Source organism: Tachypleus tridentatus, chromosome 6 (genome assembly GCF_004210375.1).
Source record: "Tachypleus tridentatus isolate NWPU-2018 chromosome 6, ASM421037v1, whole genome shotgun sequence".
NCBI lineage: Eukaryota > Metazoa > Arthropoda > Merostomata > Xiphosura > Limulidae > Tachypleus > Tachypleus tridentatus.
The window spans coordinates 113,501,376-113,515,367 of NC_134830.1; the positions used below are offsets into that span (position 1 = coordinate 113,501,376).

At 29.9% G+C, this 13,992-nt stretch overlaps 1 protein-coding gene across 3 annotated transcripts in view; it reads left to right on the top strand.

Annotated features, from left to right (window-relative positions):
• The window catches only part of LOC143253343 (arrestin red cell-like), a 51,459-nt gene extending 40,854 nt beyond the window's left edge, over positions 1-10,605 (top strand). For all 3 annotated transcript variants that reach the window (XM_076507072.1, XM_076507074.1, XM_076507073.1), the window contains exons 11-13: positions 983-1,069; positions 3,227-3,370; positions 6,690-10,605. In XM_076507072.1, coding sequence (XP_076363187.1) covers positions 983-1,069; positions 3,227-3,370; positions 6,690-6,780 — 322 coding nt within the window. In that variant the 3' untranslated portion in view covers positions 6,781-10,605. The remainder of the gene's footprint in view (positions 1-982; positions 1,070-3,226; positions 3,371-6,689) is intronic.
• The last annotated feature ends 3,387 nt before the right edge of the window (positions 10,606-13,992 follow it).

The following is a 13,992-nucleotide window of genomic DNA, read 5'->3' on the forward strand; positions in this document are numbered from 1 at the left end:
TTACATGGGTGACTGGCTACTTCTGGCTCATTCCAAACAGAACTTAGCCAGTTATACTCAAAAGTCCTTTCTCCAAGCTGCTTAGGTGGGCTGGTTGATCAACTTGGAGAAGTCCTTTTTACATCACACTTGATACTTTCAGAAATTAGGTGTCTTTTTCAAGATTCACCTCAGTCAGGTCCAACCTATATCTTATATCTTTCCAACTCCATTCTATGTAGTTGTCAGTTTGCTACACTGTCTGCTGTGTCACTTTCTGCAGTGAAGTTCTATCACTTTTAAGGATGTAGTCTTCTATGTCACTTCTCCCATTATCAGTTGTACATAAGTGCATTCATTTTAGTTTTACTGGAAAAAAAAGTTTTAAAATTTATTTAGAAGATATATTAATAAAATTCAAGATTTTTGAGATAAAAAAACTTTTTTTAATTTTGACATGCAAATCACTTAGCACTTGGACTTGTATATAGAAAAAGTGTATATCTGCATATTCATTAAAAACTTTTATTTTTTTGTGTACAAACAGCTTTTGATGTTTACTAGAAGTCCACAAAATTTTGTTAAGATACACTGTATTAAAAGCTATGGTATGAGAACTATAGCAAGCACAAAATGGTTTCGTGTTTGGTCCATGTGACTGAACCTGTAATGATAGTAGGAAGTTAACTGGCTTTGAATGTGGTTTGCAATTACTTGGTTGTTGCTTACTAAAACTTGATTGTTTAAAAATTTCACAATTGTGTTTCTGTAATCTAATAATTATTTATCATTTCAGTGGTTTATTTAATTTCTAAGCCAGTTTTTAAAAGTAGTTTTGTTCTAGCCAGCCACTGCCTTTGTTTGGACATAAGGTTATACATCAACTTAACCAAACTCAGCTTCCCTGAAAAAAGAAAGATGAATGTAATGTTTGAAGCCTGTAGAAAATAAAGTAGACTGATTATATGTACTTCCATTATCTGATATTTTTATTTCTGAACAGAATTACAGATCTGGACCAAAAAGAAAACTTGGGAATCATTGTCCAGTATAAAGTGAAGGTGAAGTTATGCCTGGGTCCACTTGGAGGGTAGGTTGTTTTGCTTAGAATTCTTGTTATAAGAGAGTACTGTTTTGAAGGCAAAGTAATTAAACTAAAAATGGTTAGTCTATGTATGGAGTAATAAATTGATCAGAGACAGGTAATGAAATTGACTAAAGGCAACACTTCTGTGTGGAGTGAAATTAGATCTGGTTCTGACAGATAACTGAGAGTAATAATAGTTATTTTTATGTTTACTGGCTTCACAAATAAATTGTAAAACTTCTGTCATTTCAGATTTTCTTTTTTAAATCTAAGCTTTCATATTATTTGTTTAGAAATAATCTTCAGTGTTTTTATGTATACTTTGCTTCCAATCCCTTTTCTTTTTTTTTTGCTTCTATTTTTTTCTATAAAGCTCATCTTTGAGATATAATGTTTTGGTTCACCTTAACTAGTTCCATAAAGCTCCCATAGTGGAGAAGGATTGTTGACTATAATTCCAAATTCACTACAGTTATCTACATAAGTTTAGTAGAAGACATTAATCTGATTCAGACTGTAGCAGGTTGAAGTGTCATTTGAAATAATAAAAATCATTTTGTCCATTATACAGTTTACATAACATTAAGAACCTCTCAAACGTGTATCTAGTTTTTTTCAGTATCACTGTTTATTTTATGTGCTCTTCTTTACCATGAACTGTTGATAAAACAGTGTAGGGTAAAATGTGGCATATGCACTTTGAACTCCACTCATTAGGTCAATGTTTCAGACATTGCACACTCTGTTTTTTAATGTTTATAGTCGGGGTAAATCTTTATAAAAATAGTTTTAGGGAAAAGAAGACAGTATTATAATATTTTAATATCTTGGTAGTTTTTGTGCACATCATTGTGACATCATTTCTAAAATTTAAGAATTTAAACTTTTCTAAAAAAATTATACTACTCTTTGTTGTAAATTTTAAGTTTTTACCATTTTTTAATTGATTATCTTTCATAAACATTAAACCATTTGAAGGACTGTGTTAGTTGTTAACACTTAGCAGGAGATGGAAAATGAGAAGGGGAAAAAAATGTTAATTTTAACCATAAGGAAAACAAATTGTGATTGACTATAGTTTTAAATCTGTATTGTATATTACCAGTTTTTGTGTTTACCCTCTTTCACTTTTTTGTGCAATGCATTGGGCAGGGCCTGTTTGTTAGTGTGGGTGAAACAAATGGTTCACAACTTATTACTGCAAAAATGCACTTGTGTTTTGGGGATATGGATACAGTGTACAAGTGTTGGTAAACTTCTGTTGTTCAAACAAACAAGAATAGCCCAACAGGTAGTAGTGGTGGGTGCTGTTAACCAGCTACCATAAGGAACTCTAATCTATTACCTGGCAATTAGAGGTAACTGTGTACAGATAACACATTTGTAGCATTCATAACATTCTAAAACTAAACTTTCATACAAAAATATCTAGCAAGTTTCTTTCCATTCATAATAAGTAATATATAAAATTTGAATAGTGAGAAGATTGATATATGCCCTAACATTTTTATTTTGATGTTTTTACAAAATTTCTTCGTGTAGTTGTCTTAGGAAAAAACATTATTTTATTAGGTTAAATTATCATGGACTTAATTAATTACCTATTAACTTGTTTAGTATGTGATATTTCTTGAAAGAATTATCAGAACATGGAATTTCAAAATTTTCTCCTATGTTTATCTTGGGAAAAATAATACATCATTTCATTAGATTGAATTATTATGAACTTATGATTAATTACATATTAACTTTTTTCAGTATGTGATATTACTGAAAGAATTATCAGAGCATGAAATTTGAACAAAGCTTTCTCCTTATATGAATAACTTTGAGATTAATAAATCCCCTTGTATGAACAAGCACACAGCTGAACCCCAGACTTCACAATATTTTTCTAATGTATTTTGCCATAACCTATTTTTTCCATTTTTAAAGTGCTCAGCACTTGTACCCATTAGTTACCTTAATACTTTCAACACTATGTTCCAACATTAATGTTTCCAAGGTTGTGGAAAATAGACAATGAATTTTTTTTTATTTAACAGGTATTCTGTTTTTCAGTTTAAAGTTGTTTTTTTAGTCAGCAATGACTTAATATGGCTAGCAAGTTGTTTTTCATCTGGTTGCATTTAAAGTTTTTTTTTGTTTTGTTTTTAACAGGGATGTAATTGCAGAACTTCCATTTGTCCTAATGAATCCAAAACCAGAGGAGACACAAGACACACCTGTTAATCCAGTTCAGGGATCAGATGTTCAGAATGATAAAACAGTTCCTGCTGACACTAATCTCATTCAATTGGAAACGTATGTTACAATGTTATTATTGTGTATTAACCTTTTAGAATATTTTTTCTTAAGTATCTACAATTTGTAGTTATACGTAACTATGGTTGTTGTAATAATGATAATAATTATACAGGATGTAATATTTTATCCAAGGGATAATTTATCTTAATTACCTCTTTCATATTTATTAACTCTTTCACAAGTGTACCCATCACAGTTTCCATACTATAACTTTTAACTTGTTTTGTGTGTCTTCACAAAATGTTTTAAGCTTTTAGTAATCATTACAAGTCTTCTGTAGACAAAAAAATCAAACTAAATATTTTTACTAAATGTTTGTTCATAAATATATGAAGTCACAATATCAGTTGTTTTGTATGTAAAGTGATTCTTGTGCTAAGGTTAAAAATACTTTTCAGTCTGAAATTTTCAGGTTTCATTTGTGTAATTTCTTAAACCTCTTCAATATAGGTCTAACTTTTTTGTTCCAGATAAACTTTGTATTTTATCTGTTATCCTTTCTATCTTAACTCTGTATGAGGTCTCTCAGTTTAACAGATCTCATAACCACCATAAAAAACTTAAAGATAAAAAATGTGACATAAAGTGAGTAGTACTGTGCTATTCCTTTTAGTATTAACCATAAAGTTCTTCCTCTGACAATGTTTACTTCTACCTTATTCATATATGCTTTTTGTATTTATTCTACTGTTAGCAGTGGACAAACACTTCTGAAATTATATAGTTTATGTGACAATTTTATTATGTCACATAAACTATATAATTTCCCACATAGGTTATTGTAATCTAACTCTAAGAACACTGTGGGAGAAGATGTATTGGCTTGTTTACAGTTCAGTAGTTTATGATATTGCTCTGTACAAAGTCTGAACCAATCCAATAAGTTTGGTATTTAGATATTAGTTATATCCCTAGGGTGGCTTTTATCTTAGAAGTATAGGTGAACAAAGTGTATAAGTGCTTATGAATGTGTGTGTGTGTGTGTGTGTGTGTGTGTTATATATTATTAGTATTTGCTCATAAATGCTTAGTATTTATTTTTATTTTTTTCTTAAAACGTTGAACAATAACTAAAGCCTCTATAGAAAATGATTTCTAGTACTTGTGATATTATGGAATTGACTTATGCCTGCATGTAGTTCTTACTTTTCCTTGATGTAAGGCTTCTTGATTCTTTCATGTGGAGGAAGAAAACAAATTTTTTTTGTAAATTTCAAATTTTAGAATACCACAAAATTACGAAATTACTCTACTGCTTTTCCTAAAACCATCATAGCTTTAAAACTAAGCTATATGTGGGTTAAAAAAAACCTCATATATGTTTTGTAGTAATAATTTTAATGAACAGACATCCAAATTTCCCCTTCAAGCTAATTACAAATAACTCTCAGATTTGAGTTTTTTGGAAAGTGCTCTTTTCTTTTGTTTATAAACATTTACTTAAGTCTTAAGAAATTCAGGCATGAGTAGACGACAAAAGGTTTCAAAAGTGTGAATAGTGGATAATGGCTACTATTGTAGGCTTGTAAAACTCTTAAATTTGAGTTTCTAATTTGATAACCACTATACTCATTGTATGGTGGGCATAATAAAATATAAACAGAGCAATAGGACAAGAAGAAATACCATACAAAACAAATAAAGTATATTTAGCATTTTTTAAAATATTTTATCTTGAAATAAGAAATTAAAACATATTATGATAAGAGTTATAAACTACATTGCAATGCCAAATTTATTGATATACAGTGATAAGAGTTATTTAGATAACTCTTTGACAATGGACCAGATAAACCATGAGATTAGTTGTATTATAAATGTTGATAATGTTTGCATACCTTCATAGACTATTAGTAAACATTAAAAGTCTTTTCTATACAAAAAGATAGTTGCTAAGTAAATATTTCTACTGAACTTTTCTCTGTGAATTTATGGAGTCAAACTCTGTTGGCTGCTCCAAGTGCATGTTGTGATTAAAATTATTTTTCTTCATCTGAAAGCTGTTAAATTTCATTGTATAATCTCTAAAATCTCCTAAATAAGAAGCAAACATTTTTGTTTCAGAAAAACTTTATATTTTCTTTACCATGAATTTATGTAGGGTTGGTCAATTTGAACCTCATAACCACAATAAAAAAATTAGGAAATAAATCTAAATTACTCTTTTTCCTTTTTATAATGACTGTAAATTGTAACAGGAGATCATAGTTGTTAAGTAGCTAAAAGATCATAACAGTGTACATCTATTTATACTTAAGTTTATTGATCTTTGAACTATTTCAAACTAATAATCCCTCCACACAAGTTGTAAATCACTTAGGGAATATACAGTTCACATTCCCATATCAAATTATGTGATGTATTGAGCTGCTCACAAGCATATCTTGTGAATAATTTTTCTAATCTTTTATTTTATTTGTGTAATCTAGTAAGTTTATAACTTTTACATTTTAGTTACTTTTATAATATTAAATAAAGACTACATGAAAAGCAAAAAATTACCTGTATGTTTGTTGTTTTTTGCTGTCATTTACTGATGAAACTTAAATCTACTTTTTTATCCTAATGATACACTGAATGTTTTTATTTAATTAAATAATGTACCTTAGAACATAGAGTAATAACACTTTAAAAGCTGACAATGCCCTACAATTATCTTAATTTTTTGGGGGTTTCTAACTTTATGATAAGAGACATTAAAAATTAAGCTGAACTCATTATTGTAATGGTAATAAAGTTTGAACCAAAAACAGAATAGACAATTCTCTTTAGAGACAGTTGTTAATAAGGTTTAATTTGATAAAATAAACTTTGGCTTTTTGTTGGTTATAAGTGATGTATTGTTAAATACTGGAAAAGTATGTGAAAAAGAGGGTGTGACATGTGGGTGGTATTTTTTAGTTTATTACTCTATAAACAAATAAGATTGAAGATTATAAAAATTGTGCTTCGCTTGAGAAATAATTGTTATAATGAGTACTTTACGTTAACTTATGTACTACTTGGAGTGGTGTTAAATAAATTAGGGAAGGAAAGAGACCGAGAGAGTAAATGTTAATTTTTATAGAACAGGAGTTTGAAGCATTTTAAAAATATTCTTCATAGAATTGAAAACTTAACCTTGTATTAAAATTTGATTTATTAACTGTTTTGTTACCAAGTTTATTCATATAGATTAATAATAAAGTAGTTTAATTAAATTTTGACTGTACCTATTTGTAAAGGTTGTGATGTGCAGAAAAAAAAGTACCCATATGGTATGAGTTAACTCTCTCTATGTGTAACTGCTAAAGTAATCATGTTGTGTTTATTTTAGTGAACAAAGCGGTGGACTAGCAGACCAGGATGATGACATAATTTTTGAAGATTTTGCAAGACTTCGACTGAGGGGAGAAACAGATGCTTGAAAACATTAAAAAAATTGATTAAAAGGCTCTTGTTTCGCTTGCAATTTTTGTTTATTACGTGAAATTTGTAACAGATGGTGTTATTTGTGCCAGTCCATTAATCTTCAATAAATATTTAACAAGAGACAGAGAAATAGTTGTTGGCTAGGTATGTCTTTTTTTTTCAAAGTTGCATTTTCCTGTTTTATAAGAGGTTTCTAACATGCTAATGAGAAATTCTATTAAAGATTTAATTACTGCTTTTGACAAAGAAACATGAATTTTAGAAAGTTAGAATGGTATAAAACTTTTTAAACTAGTGGCTGGAGGTAATTGTTAAAAAATCGTTATTATACCAGTTAAGTCCTTGCTCAATATTTTCCATCCTGATTATTATGTAATAAAAAATCCTTTTAGGATAAATATGTGCTAAAACATTTAGTGAAAACTTTTTTTATTCAAAAATTTACCCTTTGAAGCTTAAAACAATTTTTGAATGAGAAAATATGTATTACTGAATTTTGATTATTATCATTATGTTCATAAACTAAAGGAGTTCGTGTTTATAACACTAACCAAAAAAAAAAGAATAAAATTTGGTGCTTTACTTTACCTTTAACCTGAGGTGATTGCAGTTAGTGTAGAATTGGATTATATTTGTTTTTAAGAAGACATTACTTTAAATGGCTCTCAGCTTTAGCTAGAATGAACTGTTTTGTTTGTATTTATATTTACTTTAGAAATGGTTTGTATTTACATGTTCATAAAAGTTTCAAAACATTTAGAGTTGTGTTGGAAACATGTTAGGCTTGTATTGTGCTTTTTTATATTTTACTCACAAAATTCATTTTGTTAAATATATATGTTTTAGTTAGAAACATTTTTTTTTGTTCATGAGGTATTACTAAATAGCTATAATCACACAAAAAAAGGAAGTTTATTTTGTGGCAATGTATACCAATGGAAACAAAAGGATTTATGTGTAAATGACTGGGTTATTCATAAGTAAATAAGATTAATGAAGTGTTAAAATAATAATTGTTTATTTGCTGTATGGATTTAGTAACATGAGGATTAGAATTATTTCAGCTATTGATTTTGAGGTGTTTTTTGTTTTCCTGAAATCATTGATTTAAATAATGAATTAATATCCTAAGGTTTACTCATATAGCTGAGATTCATAGGTATTTATATATACATTTTAATTTTTTTTAATGATGCTGCATTATTGTGTTGCTTCTCAAATGTTTCATTACTCCGTTGATAAATGCTGAAAATATGTGCAACAGTTACAATTTCAATTATTTTTTAACATGGTTTCACTGTGTAATAACTCACAAATTTGCAAGTTGAACCGTACATGCTCTTCTCGTTGCACTTTTTATTGTATTTAAAACAATGAAAAAAAATAATTTTTGAGTTATTAAAATTAAGTTGGTTTATTATTATTATTATTGCAAGTATAGTCTTCAGTCTTCTATACCTCAAGGGCCAACATCAGTCTTGGTACAACTTTCAATTGCAATACACTTTGTATTCAATGCTCCCAGATTTAATTTAAATAGCTAAAAAGAAACTCCCAGACAACTTGTGTGAGACAAAGAATCATATATTGTGAACTAACTAATACTAGATTTTTTCTTTCCTTGCTACATACTAGTCTGCTTATATAACACAAACTGTTAGTCTATGTAAATCATGCTATTGTATATTAGTTTGAATAATGTAAATACTTGTATGTAGACACAAACAACCAAGCATGCATATACTATAAATTTGTATGTAGATAGTTACAGCACTTAGTATTTGCTTATTGTATTGTTTGTTGTATTTCATTTTTTACATGCTTTTTAATATAAGAAAAATAACTAGTTGGAGTGTAGAATGGAATTATGAAATTATTGGATGTGATATCACAAAAATTGACTTGTAGGATAAAAAAAAAAATGAAATATTGTAGTGTTTTCTTGTTTTTTTATCTTTGAGATTGTTAGTATATTGTGAAGTTGGGCTGAGGTTGGCCCAATGGTTAGTATGTTAGACTATGAATCTAAGGATTTGTGTTTCACACGTTGTAACTGCCAAAAGAAAAACTTTTGGACTTTGGGTCCTCGTGTGCATTATAAAAGTGGTAATCGCATCCCAATATGAGGTGAAGAGTTGGGAGTGGGAGGTGTTCACTAGCTGTCTTTTCTTGTTTCTACCACATAAAAGATTATGGATGAGTAATGCTGCTGGACCTCAAGTAATTTTGCTCAAAATTCAACAAACAAAATTACTATGTTTTTGATATTTTAATCTGTTAAACTTGTCAAAAAAAAGTTTCATTTGATGATTAGAGTCTACTGAATCTTCTTCAGGAAGAAACAAAAACCTAACAAAACATTCTAAGTGTCTTATCATTCTCTAGGGGCATTTAGGTTTTTACTGGTGAAACAATAAAAAGTAAAAGTGAAATATTAATTATCTAAGTAGTGTGAAGAGAGAGAGAGGTTGTAGCTTTTGATTTCTTCTGTAAACAGAATTGCAACTATGTGGGGAAAAAAAATCAAATCAGTTTCAAAAGTATTTTTGAAATATCTAAGACCTGAACAAAATAACATAGAACTGATTTTTATCCTTTGAACAAGAAAAAAATTTATGAAGTTTTAAAAAAATTTGGAATTTTTTTTATAAGATTCACATGCAGAATTTAAGTCTTGTGTATAACTGAAGAGCCTGTGTATGCTCATAACTTTTTTAATTGTGAGTCTCATTAAATTATTTTAATATTTGTTGTTCTGCAATTTTTGGACTGATATGTACAACGTCTTATGTCTTAAATTCGTCAGTAAATTTGTTTTGCTCTTGGAAATAGTTGCAACTTCAAGCAATATTTTACAAAATCCGATTTTTTTAAAAATATATCTAACACTTTTACATTTACAAATCAAACACATTTAAATGTCTTTTATTAAGTGTCGGAGATAAGATTATTAGTAATTTATGGCTAATTATTTGTTTAACTTCATTACAGCTGTGTGCTGAAATTGTTTTAGGGTGCAATACTTAGTAATTTGTTGAGTGAAACTGGATATTGTAATTTTATGTATTAATCATCAGAACTACTTATTGCATTATCTGTTCATTAATTAAACTTAGGAGAATTTTGAAGAATATACAAGCTGCATTATGTCAGTTAGTATCTTAACTTTGTTGATAGTAAATAGTTTCTATGTTAAAAGCACATGTATCAGGCTTATAACTGTACAGTTACCTATCATTAATCACTTTAAAAAGTTATTTTTTTTCATGTTTGTTTTTTTGTAGCAGGTGGAATTTGCCATATTATTTTAGATAGAGCTTGTATTTAACCATGAACCTACTATTAGTTAATTTTATCAAAGTGAGTAGATTTTACACTTTCACTGCTTAATAGAGTAAAACAGATTACAGTATTTGTAAACCTCTATGCATTACTCATAGTGTTATTAACAAGTCAGAAATAGTAGTATATTTATGTTAAATTCACTTCCTTAATCCTTTCCATACAACATGAGAGGGTGAATGTGCTAATCTTGACTGTCAAGTTACTTAACCCAAGGTTTAAATAAATTGCTTTATATTTTTCAAATTTAATCTCACAGTATGATGTAAGGAGATTGTATATTTCTCCTAAATCAGTTCATTCTTTAAAATTTGTATGTGTGCGTGTTTCTCTAACTCTAATAATTTTATCATTTTTTTATTTGCACTATATTCACTAGGCTTGTGAATTTGTATACGAAGATTTGTAATCTTGCAAGATAACTTTTCAGGGAATCAGTTTTTGATTTGTACAGGGCATATTAAAAGATGTTGTTTCAATTTTGGTTCAGTTGTTTTTTAACCTACCTGGAATGTTATGTAACCATTTCAGATGTATCCAGTGAAGGTAAAGATTGACAGATTTCTCATAATTTGGGAGCAGCCATTAAAAAAAAAAACTTGTGGTTTAACAATGTATTTAGTGCAAGGAAAAACATCTAGTGAGGAGAATTTATTACATCACTCTTTTTTTCTTTTTTTTTCACTTTTTCTTCCAAATCATAATCTGTTTTAAGGCCCTAATGCATGTAAGTAAGAATGTGTTTCATTTGTAATGTGGTACCATGGAATTATTATGTTAACAGCTTTATAGGCTGTCTGAAAATTGTAGTAGCATTTTGTTTTTTATTATAAATGAAGGTTCTTACTGATGGTTACCAGTTAACTCCATGGGAAAAAAAATAGTCATTATTTTTTTGAGAAAGTAGGGACGTTCGACAAGGTACATTACTAGAATAATTAAATTTAATCAGTCTATTGTGAGCCACATGCTGCAGAGGTATAGAGAGGCTGGCTGTGTGGAGCAGCAAAAGTAGCTGATTATTGTGTTCTAAGATACATCAGCTTGCAGAATTGTCAACTGTCATCCACAAATTTCAAAAGAACATGGCAGGAAATTTCAAGGCTTCTTGTCATCATGTCTGATCTCACCCATGTTCAATCTGGATGCATGGTCAAGAAATAAACCTCTCTTCACCAACAAGATGGGAAAGGTGAGACTTGGCTGGGCCAAAGAACATGATGTCTTGACTGAAGCAGAGCAGAGAGATCTCGTAGGAAGCATTTTGTATCACGTTGACATGGAGAAGAATTTCATCCAGTATGTGTGAATGCAACTGTGAAGCATCCGAATGGTTGTGTGACATGGGGATGCATGTATAGCCAGGTTGTGGGAAATCTGTATTTTGTGAAAGGTAAGTGCTGACAAGTACATCAAGATCCTCAAGTTCCATTTAAAGCCAACAATTTGGAATCACTTTGGAGCTGAACAGCACTGTGCACATTTCAGGATGAGTCTGATCCTTGCCATATGACTAAAAAGGATGATAATATTTATGTACTCTGTGCAGTAAAAATTAAATTTAAAAAAATAATTTTAATGTATCATCTCATTAATTCGGGTGAAAGACTATCTTTGAAGGGACAGGATCAAAACACTACACTGGCCAGGCAACAGTCTAGATTATAGCACTATCAAAAATTACTGGAAAGTTGGAGAAACCGAGAAGCGCCTTAGGACTGCAGGAAGCCCTAATTCATATGTGGCATCATGAACTCACTGCTGCTTACATTCAGTTCCTTTTGCACTCTGTACTGCAGTGATGTCAAGCATTTATCAACGCCGTAGGAGGCATAACCAAATATTAACACAAAAAACGGACTCTGTTAACGTTTTTCGTCAATTTCTTTAGTGACATTGTCTTTAAACCTTTGGTTTTCCTCCTCTTTCATTTAATGTTTTCTTGTTCAGAAAACATTTTTATATTTCCAAAGTATTTTTTGATCATCTGCTGTAAAACATTTGACACTTGGTTTATTAATAAAGATACGCATATGTCTTTAAGTGACTGAAAAATAAGTGAGCTTGCACCACAGTATCCGTAACCATTTTACACTTGAAAAATACGAAATCTCATTTTAAAAAAATTACAAGAACCAAGAAAAGTGAAAAAAGTTGGGTGATGCAATATTTTCCCACATAGTAATTGGATCAGATATGACTGCTAATTCACTTATGTTATTCCTAAGAAGGCCTTACGATTATGTGTCGGGTTTGGTGACAGTTGGCTCGGTGGTTTTTCTAGGAAACAAACCATCGACCCCGGGGATTCAAGTCTGGTCCCATCCATTAGGCTACACCTAGCATTAGAAAAGATTAGCTGGGATAGTGTTAACAATATGGATGGAATTGGAAAGAATTTGTGTGAATGTATTAATTTTTTTTTTCTCAAAAGATACTACTGTAAAATACCTTTTCATAAAATAGTGAAGGGGAATTCTGACAGTTAATAACAAGGTAATCGTGACTTTCCTAAATCAATGGATTATGACTGAGGAAATGGGATGGTGGTACTTAAGTAGTTATTATGACAACCTGAAGCTTAATATGGTCTAAAGGATAAAAAATAAACTTTAATCAAAAGTGAATTTCCTTTTATAAAAACGAAAAGTCGACTGTTCTCTATGCCGAAATCTCAGCCGTTACTGTGTAAATGGACGCGCAACTTGCGCAAAACGAAGGTACCTTCTCCGGGGACTAACAAGTTTGTCTTTAAAAAAAGATCGAGACATATATATGTATATAAAACGGACAGTGCACTACATTTGGCATGTAATTAGATTTAAGGTTAAGGAGGGAGAGGTCGTGATGAGTAATAGAATCGAATCGGATGTATCGACAACTCACGCTTGGTATTGCCTAATGCATAAAAATTGTAATCATTAATTGAAATTTCTTACGACATTTGTTTATTGTTCAAGGAGACACGTTGACGTACATCACTAAATTTTGTCCAATCGAAAGCCTCGGTGACAACACTATAATACCCCGCAGCACATTTCACTTTTGAAAATGCAGAAATTAAAACAAGTTTCTTCATGCTCAAAGTCAAACACAAGAAGACAGCCCAAAAAGGTGATCCCCAAATTCATAGTAAAATTCGGTCTTTACCATCACAATTAATAAGTTGCAGTTGACTGAAGTTAGAATATGTCTTTGAGAATCAGTTCTTTCACTTGTTTCGATCTATAAAAATTTAGCAAAAAGAAAATTTGACCTTAAAAATATACACAAATCAAAATTCTAATCTAGCAATGCTTAAAATAGACGACTGAATATACATAAAAAATGATTTTGTGAAATGTTAGAAATAGGATGACTATTCTACGTGTACATATTTTTACCAGGTTATAATTATTTTTTGGAAAACGTTTATTTAAATAAAACTTTGAGAAGAAAATTTAATCATTATTTCACGTCATAGGACGGGCATGTATTTTTTAATATATATTAGCTGATAATGGAGATCTAACACCTGTGGAAACTAGTCAGCTGGGAAAAATCGTGGAATATTTGTTTAAATTGAAAGCAAAAACTATATATAATTTCAATCCTAAGTATTTACTTCCTTGCTGAGAACTAAGAAACATAAAGTCTTGTTGGATAAACATCAGATACGTCAAGATTACAAGAAGAGATTATGCCACTAACTGAGCAATAACTTCATTGAAATATTTTTTGCTGATTGTGACCATTATTATTACGAATTTTTATTTTGTTAAAATGTGTAGACAAGAAGGTTTCATTCTTCCGTTTGTCACTCGATAACAGCGTTATGTATCACAAGTATTACTTTAACCTGTTGCTAATGCCTAGTTTTAGGTAGA